Source organism: Eptesicus fuscus, chromosome 6 (assembly GCF_027574615.1).
Source record: "Eptesicus fuscus isolate TK198812 chromosome 6, DD_ASM_mEF_20220401, whole genome shotgun sequence".
NCBI lineage: Eukaryota > Metazoa > Chordata > Mammalia > Chiroptera > Vespertilionidae > Eptesicus > Eptesicus fuscus.
The window spans coordinates 35,089,730-35,101,191 of record NC_072478.1 but is presented as its reverse complement, the minus strand read 5'-3'; the positions used below and the strand labels follow the sequence as shown (position 1 = coordinate 35,101,191).

Sequence of the window (11,462 nt, the reverse complement as noted above, 5' to 3'; positions counted from 1 at the left end):
ATTATGTTTCCACAAATGAGTGAGATCCTATATTTATCATTCCCCAACTGGCTTATTTCACTTTGCATAATAGTCTCCAGGTCCATCCATGCTGTTGCAAATGGTAAAAGTTCTTTCTTTTTTACAGCAGTGTAGTATTCCATTGTGTAGATGTACCACAGTTTTTTTAATCTACTCATCTGCTGATGGGCACTTAGGCTGTTTCCAAATCTTAGCTATTGTAAATTGAGCTGCTATTAACATAGGGGTTCATATATTCTTTCTTATTGATGTTTATAATTTCTTGGGATATATTTTTAAGAGTGGGATTACTGGGTCAAATGGGAGTTCATTTTTAATTTTTTGAGGAAACTCCATACCGTTTTCCACAGTGGCTGCACCAATCTGCATTCCCACCAGCAGTGCACGAGGGTTCCTTTTTCTCTGCATCATCACCAGCACTTGTCATTTGTTGATTTGTTGATGATAACCATTCTGATAGGTGTGAGATGGTACCTCATTGTCATTTTGATTTGCATTTCTTGGATGACTAGTGACTTTGAGCATGTTTTTATACGTGTCATAGCCTTCTGTATGTCTGCTTTTGAAAAGTGTCTATTTGGGTCCTTTGCCCATTTTTTATTGGATTATTTATCTTCTTTTTGTTAAGTTGTATGAGTTCCCTGTAAATCTTGGAGATTAAACCCTTATCAGAGATAACATTGGTAAATATGTTCTCCCATGCAGTGGGCTTTCTTATTGTTTTGTTGATGGTTTCTTTTGCTGTGCAGAAGCTTTTTATTTTGATGTAGTTCCATTTGTTTATTTTCTTCTTAGTTTCCATTGTCCTAGGAGCTGTATAGGTAAATACATTGCTACAACATAAGTCTGATATTTTGTTGCCTATGGAGTCTTCTAAGATTTTTATGGTTTTCTGTCTTACGTTTAAGTCCTTTAACTAGTTTTAGTTTATTTTTGTGTATGGTGTAAGTTGGTGGTCTAGTTTTATTTTTGTTGTTGTATCTGTCCAATTTTCACAACACCATTTATTGAAGAGACTGTCTTGACTCCATTGTATGCTCTTGCCTCCTTTGTCAAATATTAATTGAGCATATGGCTTGGATTGATTTCTGGGTTCTCTATTTTGTTCCATTGGTCTATATGTCTGTTCTTGTGCCAGTACCAGGCAGTTTTAAGAACAGTGGCTTTGTAATATAATTTGATATCTGGTGTTGTGATCTTTCCAACTTTGTTCTTATTTCTCAGGATTGCTGCGGCTATTTAGGGTCTTTTTTTATTCCATATGAATTTTTGGAGAGTTTGTTCTAGGTCTGTAAAATATGCCAAGATGGTATTTTAATTGGGATTGCACTGAATCTATAGATTTCTTTAGGTAGTATGCACATTTTAATGATATTGATTCTACCAATCTATGAACATGGTATATTCTTCCATTTGTTTATGTCTTCCTCTATCTTTTTTTTTCAATGTCCTATAATTTTCCATACTGTTTTTAAATGTATTTTTATTGATTTCAGAGAAAAAGGAAGAGGAGGAGAGAGATTGAAGCATCAATTATGAGAGAAAATTATTGATTGACTGCCTCCTTGATGCCCCACACTGGAGATTGATCCTGCAACCCAGTAATGTGCCCTGACTGGGAATAGAACCATGAACTGGTTCATAGGTCAACACTCAAACTGAGCCATGCCTGTGGGGCTTACCACTGTTTATTAACGTATTATTGTAAGATGTTGCAAGAGCTTGTTAACATAATAAAAAAAGTAAATAAAAAGTTATACATGTTAGAAATTATGAAATAAGGCTGCTTCTATTTACAGATATCTTGATGCTCTACAAAGAAAATCTGAATGAATCAACAATAACTCCAGAAACAAATCAGTGGTTATGCCAAGTTTGAAGAATATACTGTAAGGTTAATGTACAAAAGTCAGTCACTTTCAACAACTGGAATTTGAAATTTAAAAAATACCATTTATACTAGTACCTTAGAAATGAAATTATAATGCATAAATATAATATAGATAACACCTTTTAAGCCAAGGTATAACATGAAAAAGGATGAAATAAGTAATCAATTATCATGAGGAAAAGAAAGCTACTTAGTTCACTAAAGTTGACCAAATAAATCCTTTTTCTGTTTAAGAACAGAGCCTAAAAATATTCTAGGATCTGACATTTTTTATGTTAAATATCAATATTTTCTTAAATGTATCTCCTCCTCTGTCCAATAACAAGATAATTAAATTTTGGTATCCAGCCATTAAATTAAGTGAAAGTGATTGTCAGGTTTGAATTGTGTCACCTAAAATTCATATGTTGAAGTCAAGCACCAAGTACCTCAGAAAATGTTGTTATTTGAGAATAAGGTCATTGAAGACATGAAATTGGGTGGGTCTGAATTCAATATGTCTGATGTCCTATTTAAAGTGGCAAATTTGGGCAGGGGAAGAGAATCATGTCAAAATTGAATCATGCTGCACAAGGCAAGGAACTACACCAGAAGCCAGAAGAGAAGTCTAGAATAAATCTTTCCCTGGTATCTTCAGAGAGAGTAAGGCATTATGGACATTGATTTTGGAATTCTTCCTCTAGAATTGTCAGGCAATAAGTCTCTGTGGTGCTTTATTATAGCAGTACTAAAAACCATCAGAGAGAATAACACAATCATAGTTCTAAGTAGATTCTTTAGAAACTAGTTGTGATGAAAGCCAGAAAGTGAAAAATTCCATGAGGGAAAAAATGCAGATTTGGAATGGACTTACTAAATTGGAGGGAAAACAGAAAGACACTGGAAGGTATGCAACTGGCAGGCATTACCTGTCTCTGTCCCACAGGTAAACTCTCAAGGATAATGAATAACTAACCTTGCTTCCTTGGTTTAACTCAGCCAACTTGCTGAATATAATTCTGCCTATATTAATTATTTTAAACTGCCAGCCAATTTACCTATTAAGCTTATTTCCACTCTAGTTTTTACACACTTCTCTCTGCTGCTAAATTTCCTTTTCCTTTTCCAACTGACAGTGGTTTTCTTAACAAATGAAATATATTTCTGTGCAGATATGAAATGTCTTTGTGTTATTTCATTGACTTTAGAGAGAAAATTACTGATGATTAACAATGTCTGGATTCTTTGTAAAATATTCTACATCAGGTTCAATCTCTTTCTGGAACTTGACATACTTGAACCACAGTATGGTTCATTGTTGAGGAAATAATCTGGGATCAAGGCAACAGTTTAATCAACATTACTGAAGCTAAAGTGTTTATACTGTAGGAAGCACATAGGATGGAGATTAGTCACATTTATTCCTATTGAAGAGTAGCTAGAAGTAAAGTTTGATGGAGATGGTAGAGTCACAATGAAGAGGAACTTTAACCAGTTGCCATGGTCTGTAGCACTGGGAGAGTCTTGCTGCTAGGTAACTACATCTAGAATTTAATCAATCCAGAAACAAAAAGGGGGGTCTCAAAGGAAAATACAAACCATCAATGAGTATGTCTTTAGCTACAAAGGATCTCGGGAATCATTCATTCTTCTGCTGGTAAGTCACTCAAGAATTTTGTGTAAAGGAAAGAAGCAGTAGGATTTGTGTATGCATGAACACACACACACACACACACACACACACACACACACACACGTACATGCACATGCACACGCACATGCATAGGCAAGAGTCTTAACCAAGTATTTACATCTTGAGAGGGATCTCTGAGACCTATTATTTCCTATTAGTATCTTTTACTTGGTTGAAAGGAACAAAATTGTGCTTTAATAGATTGTTACTCATATTTTTAGAAAAGTATGACTTAGGCTATGAATAATAATGAGAAGGAAGGTGGTAATTAAGGTATAGAGAATGGTCAATTTGACAAAACTGTGGGGATATAAAAAGGAATTTATCAATTGTATTATATATATATTAGTATGTATCATAATGTTCAGTCAGCAATAGACAATGGTGTAACTGGAAGGAAGAAGTACCGTGGGTTAGATGGATGTTACTTAAATGTGTTTATATTTTATTATATTCTTAGGAAGAAGAACAATTTTTAGCTGCTGGGGCTGACCAGCAGACCCTGAGCGACAGATGAATGAATACTCTGACATAGGATTGCTGTGAAAAAGAGGGCTAAGGGACTGCCTGGCTAAAGGAACCAGACAGCCTTGATCGCCTGCCTCTTCAGGCTTTTATTGTAACAGCAGTTTGAGATAAAGTTTATCTTTTAGATAAAATCAGTAGGGTAAGTAATCTTAGGAGGACACTGTATCTGCAGTATCCTTTAATCAAGGACACTAATATTAAGCATAAAGATTCTGGTAAACACCTTGGGGCTCAGACTTGTTTGGAAAAGTCAAGGCAGGGTCTGCTGCCTTTTGCAAGGTCACCCTAGAGGCCCCCGACCTTTCAGAGATTCCTTCTTACAGATTTTCCAACCAAGTCTCTTGTGCTCCCCCACATTTAGCACCATGTAAAATGGAATAAATCAAACTAGAAGGTTAGCAATTTCAGATGGGAGTATATGGAAGACAAAATAAAATACCTTCAGAAATGCAAAGGAAATAAATAATCCCAAAGGGATGGAGGAAGACTTTGGGGGATGGGATACTATTTTCTCACAAGGCACAAACATCTCACATTTTTAGGATTGCAAGATCATTTTCAATTTCAATCTTCATGTAGATGCATTTATGTCATAAGCTTTTATGAAAAATGGAAATACAAAAATATTTTCCTCAATAATACAAACACATTAGCACATCTTTATGCAAATGAGAAATCTGGTACAAGCACAATGCCTTTTGACAGTACTGATTTGTTACTTTTTTCTATGAACAAAATATTAATAAAACCACATAATGTTAAGACACTATGCTACACACTTGGGAAACATAAATGAATAATTCAGGCCTAAATAAATTAATGGTCTTGAGCACAAATTTAGACAGAGTGGTTGGGGCAAAAATACACATTAGAAATTTGTCAAATTGCATTCAATAATTTGCATATCCATGCCAACTTTTATTTATAACATGAATATCCATAGTCAACATAAGATCATTAAATACTGAGTGCACTTAAAGTAATAACATCAGGAACCCCTGTACAAATAGAAAAAAAAAAAAACACACCAAGAAAGTGAAATATGCTATGAGAGACCTAAAACACACTGATCAAACCCACTTCCCATAGTAGGTAATATAAAAATGAAAAATGCCTAATTAAGGTCCTTTGATATCCTAGATGATGTACTAATTTCGGTGTGATTTTTTAAAATATCTTCATTTAACATAGCTTGACATTTTTTCTTTGGAATCATTGTTTTCTGCTACTTATAAAGTTTTCATTTCTATGTTCACACTTTTTCACAGAAAATTCTTTTTTCCTACTTACTTCTACTAAACCTATGTGTCAACAATGATTAAAAAAATTGAAAAATTAGTTTACCTCTTTTTACTTATGTAGACATGTTTGTGTAATTAAAATAAAGTATCTATGAAAAGTTTAATTTCACAATAAAGTTTTCTTACTGTATTACTGTAAATTTATACTGAATAGGACTAGTAAATGCATGCATTCACCAGTCACCAGGAGTTAACAAATGCACACAGCTAAGGCAATGGCTTATTCACATTGGAATATCGGCTGGTATGTGTTCAAACTACTGCAGAAAGTCAGTCCAAGTGCCAATAGAACCAATCACAACATGTAATATGGTGTGATCATGTGCTAATCATTGGCCAAACACTGTTTATAAGCAGACTCTTGGATTTAAATATGTAGACTACAGTTGTTAATATGTAATATTAATTTCTATTGATGAAATTACTAGTGTTTTTTCCCAACATATGGCCTATTCACTAAAATTTGTTAAAAATAACAGTGAATTAATAACAAAGTCTTAACCTATTGGTTTAATTATAAGCAAATCTTGGTTTAAAGCAGTTAAAATTAATAAGATGTTAATTTTCACATATGACACATGGACCAGAAATTTTGTCTGTTAAAATCAAAATCCTTTAAATCAAGGTCTGCAAAATCGAGGGTTTACTATACTGCATTTGCTGATGCTGCCATCTTGATGTAAATTTTTGGCTTCAATTCCTTATTTGTAGAATTGGATTTCCTTTCAATCTTAAATAATAAATTATTTGGTCACATTGTACAAGAAAAATATTTTAAACTACTTCCATATATTATTATTTTTCTTATTGTCTCTAATATCCAGGGGTGGGCAAAAATAGGTTTACAGATGTGAGTGTAAAACTCAGAACTTATTCTTATACATATAAATGTGTTACTGTACTCTTCATTCTCTACAAATACATTAGAAATACAACTAAACAAACAAACAAACAAAAAACAATCATCCTGATCCACATGAAATATAGCTTAACAGAAATCCTACCACTAAGGATATAAGGAAGCCACTGACACTGGTAGGAGGAGCAGAAACACTGCACAGGCTGGCCTCACATACATGTATGGCAAATAAAACTTCCCTAACTGGGTGAAGGAAATAGAATACAAATCCAGGAGAGTTCCAACTAAAATGAACCCAGAGAATCCCACACCAAGACACATCATAATTAAAATTTAAAAGGTTATAGACATAAGAATCTTAAAAGCAGAAAGAGAAAAGCAGTTACCTACCTACAAGGGAGCTCCCATAAGACTCTCTGCTGATTTCTCAACAGAAACTTCACATGCCAAAAGGAATGACAAGAAATATTTAGAGTGATGAAAAGCAAAAACCTGCAATCAAGATTACTCTGCCCAGCAATGATATCATTTAGAATTGAAGGACATATAAACAGCTTCCAGGAAAAGAAAGAGTTAAAAGAGTTCATCACCACCAAAGCAGTATTACATGACATGTTAAAGGGGAAAAGATGAAGGAGGAGGAAGAAGAAGAGGAGGAGGAGGAAGAGGAGGAGGAAGAGGAGGAGGAAGAAGAGGAGGAGGAGGTGGGAGAAGAAGAAGAAGAAGAAGAAGAAGAAGAAGAAGAAGAAGAAGAAGAAGAAGAAGAAGAAGAAGAAGAAGAAGGAGGAGGAGGAGGAGGAGGAGGAGGAGGAGGAGGAGGAGGAGGAGGAGGAGGAGGAGGAGGAGGAGGAGAAGGAGAAGGAGAAGGAGAAGGAGAAGGAGAAGGAGAAGGAGAAGGAGAAGGAGAAGGAGAAGGAGAAGGAGAAGGAGAAGGAGAAGGAGAAGAAGAAGAAGAAGAAGAAGAAGAAGAAGAAGAAGAAGAAGAAGAAGAAGAAGAAGAAGAAGAAGAAGAAGAAGAAAGGGGAGGGGGAGGGGGAGAGGGAGAGGGAGAAGGAGAGGGAGAGGGAGAGGGAGAAGGAGAAGGGGAACAAGAAGGGGAATGAGAAGGAGAATGAGAAGGAGAACGAGAAGAACCAGAGCAAGAACAAGAACAAGAGGGATTAAAAATATGAACAATAAAATGTCAATAAATATATAGCTATCAACAATTGAATCCACCACCCCCTCGGAAAAAAAACCACACCCACAAAATAAAGACACAAGCAGAAAAGAAACAAACTCATACGTATAGAGAACATTTTGGTGATTATCAGATCAGAGGAGAGTTGGGGAGTTTGGTAAAAAAGTTGAAGGGATTCAGAAGTACTAATTGGTAGTAACAGAATAGTCATGGAGATATAAAATACAGCATAGTGAGTACAATCAATAATATTCTCATTATGTATGTATTTTGTTAGATTGGTATAAAATTTATCAGGATAATTACTTAATATTTTATATAAGTCTAATCATTGGGAGCACTCCTGAAACTAATATTTAGTATTGTATGACAGCTATAACTGAAAAATAAAAAATATTTCAAAAAATAATACAAATAAAATTGAAAATATTAATATTTATATCAAGTCCACAGGTATAAATAGAAACTCCCTCTCAAACATTTATATAAGTTCACTTTCCTTTGTTTTACATATTTATTGTGAAAATATTCACACATGTTTATTCAGTTAAACCATAGTATCATTAATCACTAAGTTTCATTCAACCAGGTTCAAAAGGTGTCAATCTATGACCAATCACCATTTTCTTGTACACACACAATCTCACAATGCCTTACAATTTCTTTTTTTTTAAAAAAAAAAAAAAGTTTTTATTGACTTTAAGAGAGATAGGAACGAAGAGGGAGAAATAGATAGAAACATCTATAAGAGAGAAACAGTGACTGGCTGCCTCTTGCATGCCTCCTACTGGGAACAAACTCACAACCTGGGTATGATCCCTGACCAGGAATTGAACCAGTGACCACTTGGTGCAAGGGACAATAGTCAACCAACTCAGCCACATGGACTGTCATGTCTTAAAATTTCTTAAGGACAAATGCGTGAAGTATTCTGAGACTTGTCTTGAGTTAAACACTAATCCATTTTAACACTTGTATTTTTCTTCCTCCTCCACCTTGGCCTGCTCATAACCCCAAACCCTGTCTCTACTCTGCTTTTTATTTTATCTTCCAGTGTGCTACTATGCTAGTAAGAGCCTGCCAGAGAACAGATTCAAAGTCCATGCTGAACACCCAGCGCAGAGAAAACAGTGATGTTTCCTGCACGTCCTCACCAGTGACTGTGTAGGTGGCACCATAATGGCTGTGAATGAGGCCCTGGTGTGTGTGAGGAACACTTTCCTGTCACTCTGGCTGGGGGTGATTCTGTTCCCATATAGATGGTCCCAGGTTGTGCACTCCCAACGCCTTGGTCCCCCAGAAGTGGTGATTCCCTTGAAGGTAACAGGCATGAAGACTGGAGATTGGCTCTCTTACAGAATGAATTTTGGGGGCCAGAATCAGATCATCCACATGAAGGTCAACAGGCATATTCTCTCCAGACACTTCCGAGTGTTCACCTACTCAGACCAGGGTGCTCTTCTGGAGGACCAGCCTTTTGTAAAGAATGACTGCTACTATCGTGGTTATGTGGAGGGGGACCCAGAATCCATGGTTGCCCTCAGTACCTGTTTGGGGGGGTTGCAAGGAATATTACAGACAAATGACACGGTTTATGAAATAGAGCCCAAGAGACTTTCTACCACATTTGAACATTTCATATATAAAGTGGACAACGAGGAGACACAGTTACCACCCATGAGATGTGCAGTAACAGATGATGAAATAGCACGACAACTGAAGTTTCAGGAGAGTGCTAACTTCACTTTGATGCAGAGTGGGTATGAAGGCTGGTGGACCCACAACCGGATTCTTGAACTGGCAGTGGTGGTGGACCACAATCGCTATCTTCATCACGAAAGCAACACCACAGCTGTGCAGTATGAAGTATGCTTTATTGTCAATGACATAGAATTTTTTTTGTATTCTCTAGATGTTGACGTGGTTTTAATGGGAATTGAGGTCTGGACTGAAAAAAATCCTATTAAAATGGATTCGATAGGTGGTGTCCTGGGCACATTTTGCAATTGGAAGCAAACTAGCTTTAATAAACGCATTCCCCATGATGTTGCACATCTTTTGGTAAAGCATGGCTTTGGTATTTTAGTTGGCCTAGCCTTTGTTGGAACAGTATGTAACTCTTTTCATAATTGTGGAGTGGAAAGTTTAATGGACAATAATTTATATCCTGTTGCCTACACTTTTTCCCATGAGATTGGTCATAATTTTGGTATGAATCATGATGACAAAACTTGTACATGTGGACATAAAAAGTGCATAATGTTTCCAGCAAGATCAAATGCAACTAGATTCAGCAACTGTAGCTATGCTAGCTTCATGAACACCATTGCGAGTCAAAATTGCATTTACGTTTCATCAGATACAGAGAACATCTTCACATTTGCACAGTGTGGGAACAGTGTGGTTGAAGAAGGAGAAGAGTGTGACTGTGGCGCTTTACATTTGTGTATAGGTGATCCCTGCTGTGAGTCAGACTGCACTCTCAGTCCTGGGGCTGCTTGTGCTTTCGGGGGTTGTTGTAAAGACTGCCAGATCCTGCCAACAGGCGAAGTTTGTAGACAAGAGGAAAATGACTGTGATCTCCCAGAGTGGTGCAATGGAACATCCTACCATTGTCCAGAGGATGTGTATGTGCACAATGGGATGTCATGCAAGGGCGGTGGCTACTGCTATGAAAAGCGATGCAATAACCGTGAAGAACAGTGTAGGAACATTTTTGGCAAAGAGGCCAAGAGTGCAAATCAGAGTTGCTACACAGAAATGAACACCCAAGGTGACCGTTTTGGGAACTGTGGTCTAATGAACGCTACATATGTAAAATGTAACATATCAGATACCTTGTGCGGGAGGATTCAGTGTGATAACGTGATAGAACTTCCCCTTCTAAAGGATCATTCTACTGTGCATTGGACTCACTTCAATGGTGTCACCTGCTGGGGTACTGACTACCACTTCGGGATGACCATACCTGACATTGGTGATGTGAAAGATGGGACAGAATGTGGGGAAGAACATGTCTGCATCCAAAGGAAGTGTGTCCATAGGTCACTTCTGGTAAATGATTGTGCGCCTAAGACCTGCAATATGAAAGGAGTCTGCAACAACAGACACCACTGCCATTGCAACTATAAGTGGGACCCTCCCTTCTGCCGGAGAAGAGGCCATGGAGGTAGTATTGATAGTGGGCCACCCCCTGGGAGAAGAGCGAGGCAAAAGACCAATTACCTGAGACTACTTTGGTTGATTCGTTTTATTCTTTTATTATGCTTGTTGTTTTTGGGTTTTCTGACCCTCAAAAGAACAGATAAGAGAGAAGAGCAGAATGTGGCACCTTCACATGAGTAAGAAGAGCAAAATGTCAAGACTTTACCTTAGGAAGAAGAGCATGATGTTCCAATTTCATCTAAGGAAGAACAGCAAAATGTTCCACTGCATTGTAAAAAGAAAAGCAACAATTTACAATTTCACAAAAGAAGTCCAATTTCCCATGTACTAATTTCTAGTCTCCTGGCTATGGAAATGTTACAAAATGTGTCACAGATCATTGACATAATCCCTAAGAATTTTTATTATTTGGGATCGTAAAATATTGACCATTAAACAACTATCAAAATATTCTAATTCCTAGATATCACTACCTTTCATGATTTAAATAGTGTTTAATTGTTCACGGAACTAGTCTCTTTGTGTTTCCTGAGCAAAGGACAGCTAATGGATAATGTGTATTTGTGTTCTTTTAATTTGCTGTCTCAATTCTATCCATCCTTCCCATTTGTACTCTGCTTTGTCACACAGGGAATGCAAACAGAGAAATTAAATTTCTTCTTTGCTATTCCTCTCATTTTAGTTCCTTTAATAGTTGGCAACTAGTAACCAGACTGGAAACCTGGGAAATTTTCTGATTACTATTCATGCTAGTCATGCTTTATTAACAGCTCTAGTCTTTATAAAGATAGTAATTTCCAGTCTGCATATTATTACTATATATACTATAGGATTGTGCAAAAGTC

The 11,462-nt window shown here is 36.6% G+C and overlaps 1 protein-coding gene across 1 annotated transcript; it reads left to right on the top strand.

Annotated features, from left to right (window-relative positions):
• Positions 1 to 4,227: 4,227 nt before the first annotated feature.
• LOC129149316 (disintegrin and metalloproteinase domain-containing protein 25-like) lies at positions 4,228 to 11,068 on the top strand. Its single transcript, XM_054716945.1, has 3 exons — positions 4,228 to 4,251; positions 8,507 to 8,616; positions 8,811 to 11,068. Exons 2-3 carry the CDS (start codon positions 8,516 to 8,518, stop codon positions 10,795 to 10,797), a joined length of 2,088 nt encoding a protein of 695 aa, XP_054572920.1. The 5' UTR covers positions 4,228 to 4,251; positions 8,507 to 8,515; the 3' UTR covers positions 10,798 to 11,068.
• The last annotated feature ends 394 nt before the right edge of the window (positions 11,069 to 11,462 follow it).

Coding starts and splice junctions, on each gene's coding strand:
- LOC129149316 (XM_054716945.1), top strand. CDS start 8,516: ATGCTAGTAAGAGCCTGCCAGAGAACAGATTCAAAGTCCATGCTGAAC. Junction 8,617..8,810: donor ACGTCCTCACCAGTGACTGT/GTAGGTGGCACC, acceptor GCTCTCTTACAG/AATGAATTTTGGGGGCCAGA.